This window comes from Mytilus galloprovincialis, chromosome 4 (assembly GCF_965363235.1).
Source record: "Mytilus galloprovincialis chromosome 4, xbMytGall1.hap1.1, whole genome shotgun sequence".
NCBI classification, from domain to species: domain Eukaryota; kingdom Metazoa; phylum Mollusca; class Bivalvia; order Mytilida; family Mytilidae; genus Mytilus; species Mytilus galloprovincialis.
Genome location: NC_134841.1, coordinates 39,147,149 through 39,170,354, shown reverse-complemented (window position 1 = coordinate 39,170,354; position 23,206 = coordinate 39,147,149). Strand labels below are relative to the sequence as shown.

The window sequence follows — 23,206 nt, the reverse complement described above, 5'->3', positions numbered from 1 at the left end:
TAACTCTCATATGGAGTCTCAGGATAGCTTCGGTCAAAATTAAACTCCAAATCCTGAAGACAGCAATTTGGTAAAATAAATTTGTCGTAATCTTTTATGGTTGCGAAGGAGTAGTGGCCACAAGAAAAACAGTGTTTGGGGAGATAACTCTTACAACGTAAAGTATTTGGTTCCGCCTTTGTCAATTTTTAAAGCGTATAAACTATACGATATCATATTCCAAATATCTAAGCGACATCTTTTGAAATATCAACAATACGCAAGAAAAAATTAGGCGGAAGAAAAAAAAATCAAAGAGCTGAAGAGCTCTGAGGGAAAAGATGGCCATTGGTTTCTATTTTTTTTGGCGGGGGGGGGGGGGGGGGGGGGGGGTTATCTTTTGATAGTCTACATACAAAGAATGAGCAAAAGAACAGCTAGAACATGTAAAAAGGGTGACAATAATGCAACTAATTGTTGTTTATTGTTATTTCATTTCCTTAGTCAAGAATTTATCATAGAGACAATTTGGACCAATGAGATCTGCACCTTCTAAATCAAAACATTTGATTAAAGTTGGGAGTTAATTATTTAAAATTCAATTGAATTTAACAACTACTACAATATATTTTAGAATTTTAATTATGCACCACTGAAAGGCAGGCTAAGACCATTCTCAATTTTTTGTGACAGTACTCTCAAAATTTCTTAATTTTTTCTCAAGAAAGTGAGGACTGAAATATCAATTCAGTTTTAATTTTCCATTGATAAAGTTTCAAGTTACAACTCTCATTACAGGGATACATGTACATGTACTTATAAAATCCAATATGATTAATATAAGCTGTGTGAAGTTTGTTCCCAGATCCCACATTTTGATATATCTGTAAAATTCATGAATAAATAGCTTTAAACTACAAAAAGCAACATTAAAAAAAAAAAAAAATTAAAAAAATTGACCACTACAATAATTTTGTTGGTACACAAAATTATTTTTTTAATTGAAGACTACTTATCACATCCTTAATGTCACATTTTTAGTGTTCAGATACATAAACTTTCATTTTAGTGGATAATTACTCATCAATTGAGGTGCTCCTGAATTGAAGAAAGATTCTAAAAACATAACTTTACAAAAAGAATGATAACTGCAGTTGCTCTCCCCAATCTCAATAGGTATAAACTACAAAAAGCAACATTTAAAATTTTTTTTTTTAACCATTTCAATAATTATGTTGGTGCACAAAATTTAGTTTATGTAGAAGACTACTTATCATATACTAAATGTAACATTTTAAGTGTTCAGATACATTTACTTTGCCTGATTTAAGTTAGGTTCTCCTGAATTGGAAGAAGATTCTTAAAACAGAACTTAACAGAAAGAATGAAAACTGCCGTTACTCTCCCAAATCTCATGTATCCCCATTCACATTGTTTACCGCGAAAGTTTATATTAAATTATAGCCTCAGATTAAAGCATTGCATGTTGGGGTGTGAATCATCTACACTTCAGAAAACATCATTAGGTTCATATTGAACAAATACAGATTTTAAATTAGAATACCAATACTGCGAATGATTTTTATAATGTATAAAGGATATCCCTGTGTAGTGTGGCATTCCAACAATGACGTCACTAGGTTAGATTATATTTAGAATATTTCGTAAAACTGATTTTTCCGGACTGTATAAGAAACGTATATAGTGTAAGGGGAAGCTAAATATACAATAATTTCACGAGAAATAGAAGGGGAATGTGTAAAAAAGTGTTTAAAGTCAATCTGTTCTCCTTGTTATCAATTTCAGTATGACATTTTGAGGGGGTTTGAAACATACAGCATTGCTTTTATTTAATTCTGGACAAAGGAAGATACCTTCAATTCTTAAAGATGACTTTCACAATTACATCATTGATATTTTTAAAACAGGAATTGGATTTCTGCCCCTAGCAAAAGTTATGTTATTTTCTTAACAAGTATAACATCATTTTGTGACATGAATATCTGAGTATTTATTTAATTGATAATTGTACTGGAAATGTTCATGGATGGAATGTATTAAATTTTATGATAATTGCACTTTATGGTGTGTATATCAAAAGTAGTGTTAAAACGTGGAAAATTTAGATATCAAGTCAGTAACATAGGACTTTAATTGAATTTCATGCAATCTTTACCCAAAAACTATAATAACATGGTCCCTAGACATAAGTTTTTATAAATGTTACATGTATAAGTTTGCACTTTCAAATCAATTCGCTTTCTTTGTTTCTAAGGAGACAAATCAGCATCACTAACAACAAATCATCAACAATTACATTAAATAGATTAGTTTCTAAGATGATCGATGTACATGCATCCTTTGTTTCAAAATGTGCCTCATTAATAAAGTATTATAGTCAATAATTTCTCAGCATGCTGAAAAACCTATCACAAGAAGTTCATTTGTTGAAACTTTAAGTACAAGCCTGGGTTGGTGTCAAGGTATCTTTAATTACTGTTCTGGTCATATTCTTATATGAAACGTGCTGGAAAGGTAATAATAAAATGTAAACATGTAAGCAGCAGGTTGGACATCAAAATAACATAAAGCATCAATAGTACTTGAGAGAGAATTAAAAGGGCCTCATTCTTATTTCATTAGTCAGGTATATATGCAATAAATGGTCCGGAATCTAACTAAATTATAAATAAATATAACAAAAACTTACAAAGTATCATCATCTGAGTGTTCAACCTTTTAGTACTAACAATGTAATCTGTAAAACATTCCTAAATTTGATGTGTCGAAATATTTGCAATTATTTAGATAATCAAACAAGACCCGGATGATACTAAATAGGCTATAAAAAGTCGGAGATAAACTGACAAATCCGTGATACTGACAGAAAGACGAAGAAAAGACAAACAAGTTTCTCATATGCACGTGTTCAAGTGGTTATAAATTATTTGATTTGAAATTTAATGGTAAGAAGCTTCTTATAATGAAGGTTTATCCAAATAATTAACTTATCAGAACATCACAAAGACACAATATATTAGATGCTTTGTAAATATCATGGTAGTATAATAAAAATTGGCCTGATGACAATCAGGGTAACACTAATGTTGCAACACCAATCATACGTACCAGGAAGCGTGTGCAGTCTGGCCAACAGATCTGAGCGAAATATCGAACCAAGAAAACGAAACGGAGATTAACTTGCTGTGGTGGATTATGCCTAAACTGATCATCGAAATACCTTAGGCAATGTAAGGTGTAATTATTGATCTGGAGAATTGGGGTACTGCATTGAATTTTAACAAGATATTTACCAAGAGATGTAATTGAAGTTGCTAACGACACATCTTTATAAGAAGCAACGGTTCATGACATTCAACTTTTGCTATGTCAAGCATTTAAAAGGCGTTCAAAAGCTAGCGGTCAGGAGTTTCTTTCATGTAAATGTAAAAGGGGGCGTAACATTTCAAAATGTTAATTTAAAAATCCACAATTCACAAAATCCATACTATATATAACATGTAAATGATTACACAAGTTATTGGTGAATTTTGGTAAAATTTTGTACAAATTGTAATTTGAACAAGCACTTTTTGTACAAATTACAATTTGTCCCCAACTCGACTACGTTTACAATTGCATAGTACTTCCTATCAATTGTTATCCTTTCATTTAAATCAATTATCAAGGGGATAGATCAGGGAATTTAAAATTTGTCTGCTTATAGAATTTAGTTAAATGAACCCGAAAACTCTATACACGTCTATTTTATTGTTTATATTCACAATTCAAATCACCCGCGATATTAGAAAATGTAGATTTATCCTAACATCAACATTCTTTAATATCAAAAATAAAAATAGGTCTATTTAAAAAAAAATAAGTACTAGATTAATATAGTATAAAGTAAAATTAAAAAAAAATACCGAACTCCGAGGAGAATTCAAAAAGGAAAGTCCCTAATTATATGGCAAAATCAACAGCTCAAACACATCAAACGAATGGATAACAATTGTCATATTCCTGACTTGGTACAGTCATTTTCTTTTGTAGACAATGGTGGATTGAACTTGGTTTTATAGCTTGCTAAAACTATCACTTGTATGCATTAAATTCCATTATGTTGACAACGATGCTTGAACAAAACAAACAGACACAATAGGTAAAAATGTCAAAAATAGAGGTACAGCGGTCAATATTGTGCTATCATCTCTATCACTATAAAAAAAACAAATGTAACAAAGAAGCATAAAAAGGCATACATCAAATTAAACAACCTCATTTTGCTTTTTTAGTATACGATTTAATTTATATATGTAAAATCCACCCATAAAGGATTTGTAACACTAGACTAGAGCTAGATGGTAATCACTCACAACTAATACGTATACATTGATTTAATTTTAGTTTTCCGTAGATGATTAATGAGTAGCATTCCTGATCTACTACCAAGTATATCAAGAAAGAATCAAAATCACCGATTACCATTGGTTGCATTAGTTATCTTTCAACAAAGTGACTGATTTAACTTGGCATGATGAGACAGAGAAAAACACATTTATCGACACGAGTCGTCATTTCTTTTGTGAACCGTTTCCAATTTTTCCACAAGAAAAAGATTTTTGTTGCTATAAATTGACCAAGAAATTTGAGTGAATAGAATTCTTTAAATACCTAGTTCTTATATAGCAGAACACAGCGTTAACTTAGAGAAACAACGTCGCGTGTCAACGTTACAATTCTACTGATGATTAAGAGAAACAGATCAAATGGGCATTACATCATGGAAAGATATACATAATAATAAAATTGAGAAAGGAAATGGTGAATGTGTCAAAGCGACAACAACCCGACCACAGAGCAGACAACAGCAGAAGGCCACCAATGTGTCTTCAATGTAGCGAGAATTCCCGCACCCGTATGTGTCTTTCAGCTGGCCCCTAAAAAATATGTATACTAGTACAGTGATAATGGACGTCATACTAAACTCCGAATTATACACAAGAAACTAAAATTAAAAATCATACAAGACTAACAAAGGCCAGAGGCTCCTGACTTGGGACAGGCGCAAAATTGCGGCGGGGTTAAACATGTTTATGAGATCTCCCCCTATACCTCTAGCCAATGTAGAAAAGTAAACGCATAGCAATACGCACATTAAAATTCAGTTCAAGAGAAGTCCGATGTCAAAAGATGTAACAAAGTAAAATAAATAAAATGACAATAATACATAAATAACAACAGACTACTAGCAGTTAACTGACATGCCAGCTCCAGACCTCAATTAAACTGATTGAAAGATTATGTCTTCATCATATGAATATCAGGCCCAATCCCTCCCGTTAGGGGTTTAGTATCATACTATCATAAAATATATAAGAAGAACATAACCCGTGTCATGCCAACAACTGTTTTTAAAAAAAATGTTTTTAGTTCCGATGCAAAGACAAAGATATTAAGTATACATTAATACTACTTTATTCAAATGCACAAATTAATGTAATTTATTTTTGTTATATTTAAATTAGTTTTAGTATTTGAAAGTATTGATATCATCACAACCGTATGCATTTTTATTTCGTTTTTGTCCATCATTTACGATATATTGTATAGATGGCAAGGTGGTGTAGGTGTTTAAAATATGTTTTCTTTATAGAATTAATGTATGATGAATATAAACTTTTATGTATATATATTTATATATATATAATATACCTATAATTCACTCGCATCAAACTACCAATCAGAAAAAAACCAATTTGATTGCAAATAGATCTTTTTTTCTGAATCAGTCCATTTTCTTAAGTTTCATCTTTTAATTAATTAAAGTTGCAACAATTGACACACTTATTCAATCTGCCATAACGTATTTCATATTTTTACTTACTGAATGCATCTCTTGTGCAAGAGCATAATAAATTAAAAAAAAATAAAAAAAAGAGAGAAAAAATGCAGTGCTTCTGTTGTAAAATCTATTTATACAAATGATAGAAGCCACGATTATCATTTTTTTTCTTCATTTTAATACTATTTTTCGGAATAATTGAATTATTACGATATGCATTACCTTGAACTTACGACATGAACAAATATATATCAAGGGAGTCTTCAACTTAGTTTCAACACATTTGTTTCGTTTTGTTCAACTTGAAAAACATCAACTTTACCTTAAATCATAATAGGATATTTTTCTAGGTCTGCTCATTGATGAAAGGAAGGAATTATCCATTATACATATTAATATGTGATCTAGGATTGATTTGAAACTACTACTATGTTAATCTGAACAATTTGATACAATATATTGTACTTTGCATAATATAGTAGATAGTAAATAAATATTGAAGATACAAATATAATGATTATTGTAAACAAGATACAAGATATTGTACTTTGCATAATATAGTAGATAGTAAATAAATATTGAAGATACAAACATAATGATTATTGTAAACAAGACGCGAGTTTCTTTTACATAAGAATCGAAACAGCTAAAACGCCGTATCATATACAAGGAGCATTAAAAAAACAAACATTCTAAACGAAAATGTATGGGTATCAATGATTTTTTTTTAAGTCACGAGAACAATGCTGACTACTTTCTGGTTATACAATCTCGGTCACAAATCACCATCAGGTTGGTGGACCAAGTGAATCTTATCAAATGTACCTGGTGTTTTTTTGTACTTCAGATGCATAAAAAAGCTGGTAATGACAAGCATTGCAACATCTACACCCATACAAAAAAAAAACGAATATCGGAACTATCAATTGAACCCTTCAGGATCCTAACCAATTAACAGTATTTCTTTCCATAAATATAACTACTAAAATATAATAGATAAAAATACAACAAAACAAGATGTACAAATATTAATCATGACGGATATTTTCCATTTATCATCGTTTGATGGAGATTATGCTTTTACAGGACCATTTAGACTTATTTATTATCATTCCTTTAATCGTTATATCTTTATTCATTTATCTTAAACAAAGATTGAATAGTTCTTCGTATACCTTGATTGTAATTGGACAATTTTGTTAACAACAGTTAACAAACCTTTCAACTTAAATGAAAATTTAAAAAATGAAATCGACAAAAGATGGAGCTTGAGCCGTTTTAAAATTGCAGTGAGGTGATTTTTATTTTGCTCCGTGTGGAGGCCTCGCTCTGATTTGAGATGAAAAACAGCAATAGAAGCGCTGTTCCTTTGACTTGTTTTTGTTTTGATTGAGCATGTCCTGATTTTCTGTTATTGATGGATACCCAATATCCATTGCTTTTCTATAAACATTAGTTTAACCTAGCCATCATAAATTGGTCACCAAATACGGTTTGAATGTAACTGAACTTACCACAGACATCGTGGTCTTAGATCTTAATTTACAAGAAAAGTTAATTAATCGATTGTTTAAATTTTCAAATTAACATGTTATCTCAGTTTGGATTTGCATGATGGGTGATTAATTGAATGCAGAAGACGTTTACTCAGTCAAGGTAAGCAATCTTGGTCCTGTTTGGTCTTATTCTTCATAATTTTTGTCATAAATATGTGTTTGTTTTCTATCAATGTGCAGTTTAATACATACATATTTGTTTATTGGAAATAATACGAGTTTTCAGTATATGGATATGGACAGGAAATACGAAAAATGATAAGATAATGCAACAGAAACGTTTTCCTTGTTGACGTACCCTATCCCGATCCTGAAAGAGTTGTAGAATTGTCCCATTTTTTGCTTCTTTTTATAATCACAATGATTCATACGCACCTTCTTAAAAAAATTGTGCATTTTGAATACAGGTAAACGACTTGTTGGTGTGTGTGTGGGTAGTTTTATTTTGTGTTCATTGATTTTAATTCTTAATATTGACCCAGAACAACTCATGTTACTAACAACAAGGATATGTGTAGTATTACTTTTATCATTTCCTGTAACTGAAGTCTTTAAATTGCACCAGAACTACACATGTTACACAATTTAGTCGTATCAAATGATCTTATCACGCAACCAATCATGGATATAAAGCCTTGCATTTGAACATGTTCTTTCAATTTAGTGTTGTCACCTCTTACGATTGAGCATCCTTTAGTTTCAGACCAGTCAAAGAAAATGAGTCTACAGTTAAGCTTACTTATGTTGGTTGTATTGTATGCATCATCTGCTGCCAGCTCTTGCCAAAGAATAAGTAAGTGTTTGCCTACATTTATTGCAAATGTAACGATTTTTATTGTTATTATTACGAAAACAGTTCATTTGATGTAATAATTGTCGTTTTTATAATTTATTTGTTGACACGAATTAGTGTTTTATCAGTGTGAATAAAAAGCGTAAACACACAATTTACTCACTGCAAAGTACATATAGTCGATCGAAATAACTAGTACTCGTGATTACAAATGGTGATGCTGTCATATTTAAAAATCACTATTTGTTGATTGAAAAAATGGTTTATAAAAGAAGTATTGTCACGGCTAATTCAAAATCTGCTGCAAATTGAATTTCTGGTCCCAAATGGGCCCATAACATTAAAATAATTCAAAACCGATAACACTATTTTAGTCATTATCATTATTTATCGCTTATTAATAATTTGGTCAAGTTCTAATAGGTATTATTTTACTCTTTGATTTCAATAATATCCAAAAAACTATAACAGGTCAAAATTTACATTTTAACTAATGCAATGTAAATAGTTTCTTGAAATTTAAAAAAAAAAAATTGTATGACCTAAAAATTTATATTTTGCATAGGCGATGTTAAAACTTTTGAGTATACTAATCTTTAAAGAGTTGATGCAATTCTATCATTTTCTTGCTCAAATTCTAATAGGTATTCTCTTTCTGTTTAGGTAATGTGAAAACTCTTGGGTATACTAAGTGCATGAAGTTTTATCTAATAATGTCGTCCTCATAAAGTCATATATTTCAGACAATGACGAATTCGAAGATTTGACGAATGTCATGAGGAAGATAGCGTGTCAATCAGGTATATATTCCACAACTCTTTCCAATGTCAAAAATATTCATTTAACATATAGACACTAAATCGAAGGTTATACATGAACCAATATTTGTTCCGCCCTTGGTGTAATAATTATACTTCAAATATATATTTTCTGAAGTTTATTTGTAAATTGTAAAAACAAGAGGGTAAACAGGCAATCAAAAATGATTTTAAGTTTCAGAATAAATTTTTTTTGGTAAAAAAGAATTTACTTCACTATTTAATCTAAAATATAAAGGAAAACCAAGTTAAAGTGCCTAAAATTTGATGTAACTGTATAAACCATACACTTATATTATTTAAAATATTAGTGGTAACATCCCAAATGTAACACAACTATAAGTTAAAATGTAAATACTTAAATACTTAAAATTATTATAAAATGATTCTTTTATAGGAGGAATCTCCGAAAAACCGGCGTTCCTTGCAACCTAAACTCCAAGAGAAGTGGCATTAACATCAGGCAGCGTAGTTAAATTTGATTCTATTTTAACAAACATCGGGAATGGATACAACGCAAATTCCGGAGTGTTTACGGCTCCACGTAAAGGGACATACCAATTCGCAGTGAGTTTTGTTTCTGGACATAGAAACAACGGAGCGCTTGAACTGACCCTGGCAAAAAATAACAATCGACTTGTACGGGGCCATGCTGCATCAGACCCATATACAGCAGGATCTTTACAAGCCACACTCGCATTGGAGAAAGGGGATTGTATCTCTATCATCCATCCTCGGCCTTCAGGGCATGTTCTAGGTGAACATTATTCGATGTTTTCTGGTCATTTGATATAAGTAAAATGCGTCAAATAAAAGTTTGTAACATCTATTTAGTTTTCTTATTGCCTTTTATTAAAAGCAGCAAATTTGACCAAAATAAGCATGGCAACAAACTTGAATAAAGTATTATACAAAAGATATGATATTTATATCATTTTTCACTGAATATTTGTTAAGGATTCGTAAACACAAATATGTTTTCTCTCAAATTTTTGTGTGGCTATCTATCTTTGTCCAGGTGTATGAAATTTATCTTTGTATGTTTCTCATAGCCAAATTGTGATCTATAAACGTTTCATGCTCCGTCTGTCGAAAATTTGCTTTCCCTTTATACCATCAAACACGATTGGTTCATTCCTTGTAGTTCAACGTCCTGTGGTAAATGTTTCCCGAAACATCACCTATAACGGTGGGAGAATGTAGGTAAAGTCTTTATAGTCTTTCTCGTGATCCATGCTTTACCGTTGAACTAATAACCTAGGAGAATATGTTTCAATTAAAAAAAAAGAAAAAAAGATAATAGATATAAAGGAGATACAGTTTGATTGAAAACGAGACAACTATCCACCAAAGTTAAACTAAAGTGGACTGAAGAAATGATAGACCACCATTCGTCCTTCAAAAATGAGAAAACCTGTTACCGTATAGTAGGCTATATAAAAAAAAAAGCCATGCCATAAAAAAAGTGTGAAATATTTCAAACTGGAAACTTATGCCTCAATAATATTATATTCATGTTAAGCATACTGTTGAGTTGTCAACCACCTCTTAAGGACAGTGGCGTTACAACACAATATAAGAACAAAATCAAAAATAATCAGTAGCAATTACAGAGTAAAACTATTTGAGTTAAAATCTTCCATTTCCAATATTTTGGCTCTGTTAACGACATTTAAGTTGAAGATGTTATGAGAAATATCGTTTAATAATATTAAAAAAAGAACCAATGTGTGTACTTTCAGTTAGTGCAATGTCTATGTGATATGATGCAAAACTAGGACATCACATTCGTGAAACAATGTGAAAGAAAAGCTAGTAATATTAAAGATGTTTCTAAAATCGTTAATGTTGTCCCGTCTTTATCTTTGTACATTGCATTTTGTACAAACACAGTTATGCCAAAATTATCATATTTATTAATTCGGGTTCAATTTGAAAACTTTACTCAGCCTTTTAAATGACCTTGGGATAATCAACTGTAATTGCATCATTGCATTATTGTTAAAATGTCAATGTAATCACTTATTTATTCTTTTTGATCAATGAATGATTATTCGATATCAATAGATTGTTAACGTTATTCTTCAAAATATTCAAACTTGAAAACATTTTCTGATGTGGAGAAAAATAAGTTGATGAAACTCAATATAGATTGTGATACACAAAAAACAGGTTTTGGGCTTTATTAAATAAAAAACCTGTTTAATTAAAGCTTTTGTGCTGCCCATTTTTTAGTAAAACTCTTGGACGGTATATAAAACAGTTTATATAAAATGTTGTGTTACACAAGAGCTTTAATAAACTGTTTTCTGTTCATCACAATCCTTTGAGCTTTTATAGACTTTTTTCTCTACTGATGACAACGCATCATTAGTATTATAAAATGTGTTTCTCATTCCTCCTGATAAATATTAAACGGTCCTTTATGGATATGCTTCTCACACTCAAATGAAGAAAAAAGACCAATTTAACTCATAAAGGTAAACAAAGTTTTCAAAGACCACTTTCAAATATATTGATGATGTTCTTTCATTCAATCACTGAAATGTCAACAAGTTCTTACCTTTTATATATCTCAGTTTTAACGATTTAAAAGACACTATTGAAAATATAAGGAAATGATTAAGAAATTAATAAATGGGTAATAGATACGTACATTGCTAGAATCAGAAAGGAACATGAAATCCTCTTTACGCAGTTTGGGTTAGAATCAACCAAAACATGAGGTTTAATGGTATGACTTATAACGACACAAGGTCGTGCGCTACACAAAGAGATACATGTATATAGTTCACAATCACAACAAAAAAAAATCCATCTTTCAGAGCACATCTGAACTTTAAAGGGTCCTTAAAATGTATTGGCACTCTAAACTACAAACCAATCATATATGATCGTTTAACTTGGCTACTATGAAGTTTTCTACAAGTAATCTTTCTTTCACTTTGAATGTATAGATGAATTACGTGCTTTTCGTGGTCCTGTTACTTTTTGACTTTTTTCATTTCACTTCAGAACAATCTTATCAAACATTTTATTCTTGTTTTAACAAATGGTCAATTGAACTATTTTACAAAAGGCAAATAAAATCTCAACTTATTGGTTCAACCTTTTGTATTTATTTTTATTTTCATGGGTCTTGAAATTCATGTGTATTTGGCCTTGTAATTCTTCTGATTCGAGGTCGACAGTCTTTTGAACACGATATGTGCTTTTGGCTTAACCAATTTCAATGCTAGTATCTATGATGAGTTCATGTAGACAAAGGTTCGTCTTGCGTAACGAATGATAAGCCTAGTATTGTTGATGAGCTTTAATACAAAACCATTAGCCTCAACCCATGTAAATTCTTTAACACAATGAAAATATAAGTATGCTTTATATATATATATATATATATATTATTAAATTGTTCAGAGATGAACAAGCTGTAACGATTCTACTAAAAACTTCGGCTATAAATGTATCGACACTGTGTAGGTATGCCTGTAGGCACTAACTGAGCCTGGTTTATAGCAGACTAGCACCTGTTAAGTTGTAAGTCATAGTTTATTCAAAGATCCGACTAAGTTACATTAAATTGAGTAGAAAAACAAATACACTTACCTTTACCGTGCTGATATGTTTTTTTTCAAATAGTCAAGAATGTTTAAAGCACACTGCGGAATGAACGACAGAAAAGCCTTATATAAAAGAGGTACTTGGACAAGAGAACCAACACTGAAGTTCGAATTAAGTGTTGTGACAGTTCCGAACAGAACAGAAACCCTTTTACGAGCTCTTCTATGTTATGTTTTAGTGTACTACTGTCTATGTATATCTGTTAATCTTTTCCTTTTTAGCCGTGGCGTAATCAGTTTATTTTTTTCTAATTAAGAATTTTGATGTTTTTTCGTATCTAACCTGCAAAAGAAGAGTACCCTTTGTGTCTATGATGTAAGGTTCCACAGCAGCTGTTGAAATGAATACATGTTGAAGCAGCAATAAATAGGCCGAGAAAGAAACTAATCACGAAACAGTATTCAAGACGATTCAAGCATTCATTGCTACCTAGCTACTAGTAATTAAAATATATTTGTTTTTAAATTATGTGATTAAGAACATACATGACTCTGAAATCTTTTTATGAGTAATAAGAATAAATACATTTCGATAGTACCGATCGTTATTTTCAAATTCAGAGTGAAAAAGAGACAGATGTTTGTCTGTCTTACAAATTAAGGCAACAGAAGTATATAATTATCAAAGGTACCAGGATTATAATTTAGTACACCAGACGCGCGTTTCGTCTACATAAGACTCATCAGTGACGCTCATATCAAAATATCTATTAAGCCAAACAAGTAAAAAGTTGAAGAGCATTGAGGATCCAAAATTCCAAAAAGGTGTGCCAAATACGGCTAAGGTAATCTATGCCTGGGATAAGAACATCCTTAGTTTTTCGAAAACAGGAAATTTGTAAAAATGACAACATTATTAGTATTCATGTCAACACCGAAGTGTTGACTACTGGGCTGGTGACACCCTCGGGGACGAAACCTCCACCAGCATTGTATACCGCTGTTCAAAAGTCATAAATGGATTTAGAGAACACAAATCCGGGAAAGAAACCGAGGGAAACACATCAAATAAAAGATACAACAACGAAACAACAGAAACACTGGAGTGCAACAAAAAACAAACGACAATGCAACATCCATAGAAATTAACTATAGAATAACAACATATAAAATTATATTAAAACATCGATATCAACAATCCTGAAAATTGACTTGCCTTAAAATGTCCAATAAATATCAAAAGTATCAAAAGTATCAGGCTTATAATTTGATACATCAGACGCGGGTTTCGTCTACATAAGACTCATTAGTGACACTCAGATCAAAATATGTAACTCTGCTGTCAATATAAAAAAGAAGATGTGGTATGATTGCCAATGAGACAACTTTCCACAAGAGACCAAAATGACACAGAAATTAACAAATATGTGTCACAGTTCAGCCTTCAACAATTACCAAAGTCCATACCGCATACTCAACTTCATTCTACTGAACTACTGTTCTGTTTTAAGCCATGTTGGTTGGTAGGCTGGGTCATAGGACTCATTTTAACTACATACCCTACTGATGAGTGTGGCAAAATTTGATCGAATTTGTTTATGTAGTTTCAGAAGAGAGATGTTTTGTTAAAGATTGCGATTACTTTATATCCCCCAAAACCAAAAATTAAAGAAACAACAGACACTTCATCCCTGCGCCTCAATTTCACAAAACCAGGTTCAAACGACCATTTATTTCTTAAAATGCCCTGTACCAAGTCAGGGAAATGGCCATAGTTATATTATAGTTCGTTTCTGTGTGTTACATTTTAATGTTGTGTTTCTGTTGTATCGTAGTTCTCTTATATTTGATACGTTTCCCTCAGTTTTAGTTTGTAACACGGATTTGTTTTTTTCTCAATCGATTTATGAATTTTGAACAGCGGTATACTATTGTTGACTTTATTTAGACTTATACGATAAATTTGACATACCCGGTAATCTCAATTCAAGATTCTATGACAAACGAGCCGATTTTCATTTTGAAATTACCAATGTCCCCCCACCTTAGTAGCAATATACCAACTTCACCTGCATATCGGATATATACATATCCAAACTTAATCGGTATTCAAGAGCATGCAACAACTACTCAGACTTTTGTAAAACGTTACCAGTGTCTGAGCACAAAGTTGAAACAGGGGTATGTCAAAGAATGTCTAGTCTTTTTTGTCTTCAAAATAACGGTTCATCGGAAGGTATCAATCCCTTGTTGATAAATATTCGGTATCAACTTCACAAATAATACAAGATGGTCTTGAAGTACATGTTATGGGTACGGACGTTGTTAATCATCTTAATAATGTGTTATAATATTCTTTCATTTGTTTTAATGATTGATACTGTTAGGTTTGGTGGTATCCATTTGATGTTATTCTCGATGTACTTATACATCCCGTTATTGTATTATTGTTCTAAGATAGTTTTTGCATTCTTGTCTTTCATTTTTTGTTAATATGCTTTTGCTATATGTTTTTTTTTTGTGTCGTACATATGACGTGGCTCTATAGTTATGCATCCTGTCATTGTTACCGACCGTGCAAGGGCTGTATAGCCAGTCAAGGTCGTTAAAAACTTCCATTTGTTGTTGATTTGTTTAATTGTTCTATTATAATTTCTGTATTCTTATCTTTCGTCTTTTTAATGTGATTTTGTCTATATGCCTTTTTGTGTCTTTCTTACATATGACGTGGCTCTGTACATAAACATCCCGTTATTGTGTTATCTAGCCATCGTTAATGTTTGTTAATAAATCTGTTTTGTTTTAGAGTGATTAAGATAATGACACAATGTTGACTGCTGTGCCTCTGTTAATGACTTTTTACCAATTATGTCTGTTTTTTTCACACATCGTCGTCAATATAATGGAATCGAATGCGACTGTCATACAAGTGAGAGGTTTAGCTAGCTATAAAACCAGATTAAATCCACATTTTTCTACATAAATGCCTGTATCAAGTCAGGAATATGACAGTTATCATCCATTCGTTTGATGGGTTAGCTTTTGATTTTGCCATTAGATTAGGGACGACTTTCCTTTTTGGTCATGTTGACTTATTTGTCGATCAACGTTGAGGAACATTGTTGGCGTTTACAGCTATCTCTAGGATAATATTGAAGAAAAATGTCCTCGAATTACCATTTCTGGGGCAGCAACCCAACAACAGGTTGTGTGATTAGTCTGAACATTTCAGGGCAGATAGATCAAAACCTGATAAACATTTGTATTCCCTTATGTTCTATTTCTAGCCATGTTGTTTGACTTGAGGGGTGGGAGGTCATTGGACACGTATATTCAACTAGATACCCTAATGATGAGTGTGGCCAAGTTTGGTTGAATTTGTCTAGTATGTCGTTTCAGAGGAAAAGATTTTTGCAAAAGATAACAAAAAATTACAAAACATTGTTAAAAATTTACTTTATAGGGCAATAATTCATGTTGACTTATTTGTAGATCTTACTATGCTAAACATTTTTTGGTATTAATTTATTTATAATACTATTGAAAATAATAACCTGAAACTGCAAAATTTTCTTAAAACTACCAATTAAGGGGCAGCATCCCAACTACGGGTTGTCTGGTTCGTCTGAATATTTCCGGACAGATAGATCTTAACCTGATGAACATTTTATCCTTGTCAGATTTACTGTAATTGCTTTAGATCCATAGATAGATATGAACTGGAAACAATATATTAAACATTGCACATGGAAGGGAGGCAAAAGCTTGCAAAGGAGCATTTAAACTTGTAAGTCGAAATATAACTATCAACAACATGGTTAAAAAGAAAAAGGACAAAGTGCACACATACGCAAAAAAAATTAACTACTGTAAAGAAACAAGAGGCTCTCAAGAGCCTGAATCGATCACCTGTATTTCAGGGGAGAAGATTTTTAAATGTTAGCAAACTTGATGAACAAATTGTGTAAAATTGTCTTTAAAGGGCAATAACTCCTTAAGGTGTTAATTGACAATTTTGGTCAAATGAACTTTTTTGTAGATCTTACTTTGCTGAATTTTATTGCTGCTTAAAAGTTTATATCTATCTATAAATATATTCAAAATAATAACATAAAACTGCAAAATTTTGTTAAAACTACCAATTCGGTGGCAGCAATCCAACAATGGGTTGTTCGTTTCGTCTGATAATTTCAGGGCCGATAGATCTTGACCAATTGAACAATTTTACCCCATGTCAGAATTGCTCTAAAAGCTTTAGTTTTTGAGATATAAGCCAAAAACCCCTATTTGACCCTTATGTTCTATTTTTAGCCATGGCGGCCATGTTCGTCATTGGATCAAAACTTCGGATACAATTTGTAAACAAAATATCCTAAGGAACATTTAATTAAAGTTTGAAGGTAATTGGCCCAGTAGTTTCAGAGGAGAAGATTTTTAAATGTTATCAAAGTGAAACTTATTGAACAAATTGTGTAAAATTGTCTTTAAAGGGCAATAACTCTTTAAGGGGTCAATTGACAATCATGATCTTATTAACATTTTTGTAGATCTTACTATACTGAACATTATTGCTGTTTACAGTTTATATCTATCTATAATAATATTCAAGATATAACAAAAAACTGCAAAATTTCCTTTAAACTAATAATTTAGTGGCAGCAACCCAACAATGGGTTGTTCGATTCTTCTGAAAATTACACGGCTGATAGATCTTCACCAATTGAACAATTGTACCACATCGCAGATTTGCTCTAAAATCTTTAGTTTTTCAGATATAAGCCAAAAACTGCATTTGACCCTTATGTTCTAATTTTAGCTACGGTGGCCATGTTTGTCGATGGATCAAAACTTGGGATACAATTTATAAACTAGATACCCTAAGGAACATTTAGTTAAGTTTGAAGGTATTTGGCCTAGTAGTTTCAGAGAAGAAGATTTTTTAAATAGTTTACGACGACAGTCGACGGACGCCCAGTGATGGCATAAGCTCACATGGGGCCCTTCGGGCCCTAGTGAGCTAAAAATCAGCATGGTTGTAACACAAAAAAAAACTACCCTGTTTGGAATCGTCACAATATCAAATATAAGTAAACTATGTTGCATTAATAACAAGTATATTCTCTGTTGTCTTATGATTTTTCTTTTACTTGTGACAGCATTGAAGAATCTGGTGCATTTAACAAAATTAAACGATATCTGGAAAATTCCAAAATACTTTAATAGAGAAAAAAAATTTGCAAATAAATTGTCAATATTATTGATATGAAACAGGAAAAAGTCTGCTGTAATATATCAAGTGTAATTTACATTTTCATTAAAATGTCGTGTGTGTGTCAACAGCTCGTTATCAGATAACATTAAAATAGACAATCCACCAATTTATTAATTATCGATTGATGTGTGGTAATCCTTTATATCTTGACTTAAATGTAGCAGATGGTCTTTTTTTTATACCTTTGTAGCATTGTCCAAAATGAGTAATATGTGAAATGCAGCTTATTATTATAAACGATCCATCTGAAAATGTTCTGTATCTGTTGAATTCATATATCGTACAAATCTTTAATTGCTATTTTTTTCATATTCAAGCTATTCGAGTATACTATTTGGTCCTTTAATTTGTAGCCTATGTATGTTTCAATTTCCTATTTCAAACTTAAAAGTTTGGCATTGTATAAAAATTCATATTGGGTTTTCAAATATAATTTTTAGAGTAAGTCTATTTACCCACAGGCACTCGTCTCAGAAAAAAAATCGTATATACCTCAGGCACTCGTCTCAGATTGTTTTTTTCCCTATATACATCAGGCACTCGTCTCAGAAAAAAATTCCTATATACCTTTATATATATAAAAGTATATAGGAATTTTTTTTCTGTGTATTTACCCTGTCGTCATTATTCAAAAATAAAGCTGAAACAAATAGAATAAAAGGGGAAAAAACTAAAAATACAATGTTGTGCATTTGCAAATATCACAATAAGATGTAATATGATTGTAAATGAGACAACTACCCACCAGAGACCAAATTATGTTGTATTGTTATACGACTGTCCCAGGTTAGGGGAGGGTTGGGATCCCGCTTACATGTTTAACCCCGCCAAATTATTTTAGTATGTGCCTGTCCCAAGTCAGGAGCCTGTTATTCAGTGGTTGTCGTTTGATTATGTGTTACATATTTGTTTTTCATTCATTTTTTTATATGAATAATGCCGTTAGTTTTCTCGTTTGAATTGTTTTCCATTGTCATATCGGGGCCTTTTATAGCTGACTATGCAGTATGGGCTTTGCTCATTGTTGAAGGCCATACGGTGACCTATAGATGTTAATATCTGTGTTATTTTGGTCTTGTGATAGAAAACACAAATAACTAACAAAAACACAAAATAACTGCAGTTAACAAAAAATAGTTTAAAGCCAATTTTACTTAATAAAAAAATTGTGTATCTTAGAGTTAATCAACAATTATATTTTAGTGCAAATAGCACATTAAAGAGATTTAGATTAAATACATCATTAACAGTAAAATAAGAGTGCACACACTGAAATGTCTCGCCTTCTTTACTAATCATTGACATTATGTTGATAGTCCTAAGTATAAAGCGTTATTACAACTGTCACATAAACTTAACATTAAACAAGATAGTTAAACAAAGTCCAATGAACCATGAAAATGAGGTCAAGGTCAGATGAACCATGCCAGGCAGACTTGTACAGCTAACAATGCTTCCATACAACAAATATAGTTGACCTATTACTTATAGTTTAAGAAAAATAGACCAAAACACAAAAACTTAACACTGTCCAATGAACCGTGCAATTGAGGTCATGGTCAAATAAAACCTGCGGGACTGACATAGATCATAATATATTTCCATACACCAAATATAGTTGACCTTTGGCATATAATATTAGATAAAAAGATCAAAACTTAAAAACTTAACTTTGACCACTGAACCATGAAAATGAGGTCAAAGTCAGATGACATCTGCCCGCTAGACATATACACCTTACAATCATTCCATACAACAAATATAGCAGACCTATTGCATAAAGTATGAGAAAAACAGACCAAAACACAAAAACTTAACTATAACCACTGAACCATGAAAATGAGGTCAAGGTCAGATGACACCTGCCAGTTGGACATGTACACCTTCCAGTCCTTCCATACACCAAATATACTAGCCCTATTGCTTATAATATCTGAGATATGGACTTGACCACCAAAACTTAACCTTGTTCACTGATCCATGAAATGAGGTCGAGGTCAAGTGAAAACTGTCTGACGGGCATGAGGACCTTGCAAGGTACGCACATACCAAATATAGTTATCCTATTACTTATAAGAGAGAATTCAACGTTACAAAAATTCTGAACTTTTTTTTCAAGTGGTCACTGAACCATGAAAATGAGGTCAAGGACATTGGACATGTGACTGACGGAAACTTCGTATTATGAGGCATCTATATACAAAATATGAAACATCCAGGTCTTCCACCTTCTAAAATATATAGCTTTTAAGAAGTGAGCTAACACCGCCGCCGCCGCCGTAGCCGCTGGATCACTATCCCTATGTCGAGCTTTCTGCAACAAAAGTTGCAGGCTCGACAAAAAATCATGACCTAGGCCTGTGCAATGCCAAAATATAGGTATTTAAAGACAAATGCATTTCAGGCTTTTTAGTTTTATGGATTTGTTTTTGATGATCCTTATTGTTTTGAAATTTCAAACTTTTGGACAGTTTGTTGGCAAAATAAATGTTATCGACATTAAACAAAATACAATTTGCTCTTCATTTTATCCAACAAGACAATTTGTTGTTATGCTTTTTGCAACACAAAGCAGGATTGTTTTATATTACACAGTTTTATATAGTGTTCTATGCATCAAATTTTTTCCAGTTGACGTACAGAGATTATTTCAATTTTAACTTCTTGTTTTGTTTTTTATGAAATACATATAAATGACACAGAATTCAGTGGGTTCTCCCCATGATTCAATTTAAACCTCAATTATAGGGACCAACCTCCTAATAAAAACAAATGTTTTAGAGGGAGAAAATTATCTGAGCATCAAATTCAAAAGTGGTTCAAATAGGTTTGGACGGTTTATACAATCTTGTTAGTATTACTTATTTGGCAACAAGTGAATATATAGTCACTAAAGAGGATACTCGATGTTATTTGCATTGGGAACAAATACCAAATATGGTAGCATTCAGTTAGTGTGTTGAAATTGGTTATGAATCTTGATATATATCTGTTCAATTACATTTTCTGCTAACAAATCCAGGAAATTGAAAATAAATTGAGCTTCATATACTTTAAGAAAAAAACACCATTTTAAAGTAAAAAAAGGGTTTTGGCAGAATCTTTTATGTGATTTTAATGAAATGCTCAAAAATGAATTCAACACTTTTCTGATTTTTTTGCTGTGACCATTCCCGATTACTTGAATCTCAAAAACACATAATCTTGCTTAACTCACTGGAAAATTGTAAAGGCTGAGAACTGCCCTGAATTTCCAAACCTATACAATATGAAACGAGATGCTTATGCAAAAGAGTAAGGTTAAGACTGACCTTCAATAGAAATGATCAGTATTTTAGAGAATAGATTCAGATCAAGAGCCTTACTCTAAAAAGAGGTCATGACAATATTATATGAAAACAAGAATGTGTCCTCAGTACACGAATGCCCCACTCGCACTATCATTTTCTATGTTCAGTGGACCGTGAAATTGGGGTAAAATCTCTAATTTGGCATTAAAATTAGAAAGATCATATCATAGGGAACATGTGTACCAAGTTTGAAGTCGATTGGACTTCAACTTCATCAAAAACTACCTCGACCAAAAACTTTAACCTGAAGCGGGACAGACGGACGAACGAACGAACGAACGAACGAACGGACGAACGAACGAACGGACGCACAGACCAGAAAACATAATGCCCCTCTACTATCGTAGGTGGGGCATAAAAAAACCATATAAACACATAATTGTTAAACCAATTAAAGAACAAACACATCGACAGATAGACAGATAAACAAAAGTAACTGATTAACTTTTTATTGAAAACAAATTATACAAGATTTGTAAAAATATAAAATAACATATTCAAATAAACATAATAATTCATCAAAACTAAGAATAAACAAATAACAAGATCACTTTTGAATTAAAATATTAAAATATAAAAAAATACATTATTATATGAGTATTAAACATGTTCATTTTTTAATTAACAACCAGTTGTATACAATTGATTATTCATCTGATACTCTGTGAATATTTAACAAATTGTCTGTAATGAACACCAAACAAAATGTCACAATCTTTTTCATATATTGATTGTATTTTGAAAGATTTCTTATTCACTAATTTTTCATCATTTGTTTATATTGCAAATAATTATATTTTACATGCATTATTAATGCAAATACAAAATTATGACATTGTTCAAATCATTAATGGAGCATAACTGATATGTATTATTATATAAGGCTGATTTTGAGCTCGAACAACCATGTTAATCTTAAATGATCTCAAAAGTTAGAATTTTATATACATGTATTATCTTAAAGTCTTGACCATTTTTTAGTAATTTTGCAAACACCTCCATTTAAATCAGAATATTCAGATTCTTGTATTATTTTAAAATTGAAATCTGTTAAGTCTATTTTAAGATGTTCACTAGCTGGTATGTGCCTCTGTATATAATAATGTACATTGCTGTTGGTACTGCACACTTCATTGATTACAAGTTATGTCTTAAAAGTAATAAACATAAGGAAATATCTCTATAAACTTTAAAATTAAACAAGACTTAACGTATCAATTTTCCATCAATATTTATAAAATATCTTTAGATGCTCATTCAACAGAAGAATAACAATGAAATGTGATTAAAAGACAATTCAAATATAATATTATTGGTCATATTGTGTTAATCACTAAAGATATTCTTACTAAATTCATGATTTAACATCCACAGTATTGTTTAAAAAATAGACACAAAAACGAAAATCATAAAAAATTATAATGACTAGTACATTCCATTGTATAACATAAATAAGATTATTTATAAAGATGAAAAAAAGTTGCAAATATATTTTGTAATTCATTCTAAAGAATAGCTTTCAGTTATAATTTTTCAAAATCTGAGAAATAACAATCAGATACCATTTTTTGGAAAAATCTTTTAAAATATATGTTTTTAATCAAAGTTTGTGTTTGCACACTGTAGGGTAAAAGATTGCTTTAATTTATCATAGGAAAGTCAAAGTAAATATTGCACTGTATCAAGCATTGGTTGTAGCTCAACTTAAATTCTGGACAAAGGAGATAACTTCAATTTTAAAAGATGACTTTAACAATGAAATAATTGATATTTTTAGAACAGATATTCCTGCATCTTGCAAAACTTATGTAATTTTCTTTACAAGTATAAGTATTTATTTCATCGATAAATTTCTGAAAATGTTCATGAATGGGATGTATAAGTCTTATGAATAATGCACTATATGTTGTGTATGTATCTCAAGGGTAGTGAAAAAACTTTGAAGATTCTCAGATATCAAGTCAGTAAAATAGGATTTTAATTGCATTTCATGCAATCTTTACCCAAAAACTATTATAACTTGGTACCTAGAC

The 23,206-nt window shown here is 31.3% G+C and overlaps 1 protein-coding gene across 1 annotated transcript; it reads left to right on the top strand.

Moving 5' to 3' along the window:
• The first annotated feature begins 8,014 nt into the window (after positions 1-8,014).
• LOC143072105 (uncharacterized) lies at positions 8,015-9,820 on the top strand. Its single transcript, XM_076246900.1, has 3 exons — positions 8,015-8,173; positions 8,917-8,973; positions 9,389-9,820. Exons 1-3 carry the CDS (start codon positions 8,098-8,100, stop codon positions 9,424-9,426), a joined length of 171 nt encoding a protein of 56 aa, XP_076103015.1. The 5' UTR covers positions 8,015-8,097; the 3' UTR covers positions 9,427-9,820.
• The last annotated feature ends 13,386 nt before the right edge of the window (positions 9,821-23,206 follow it).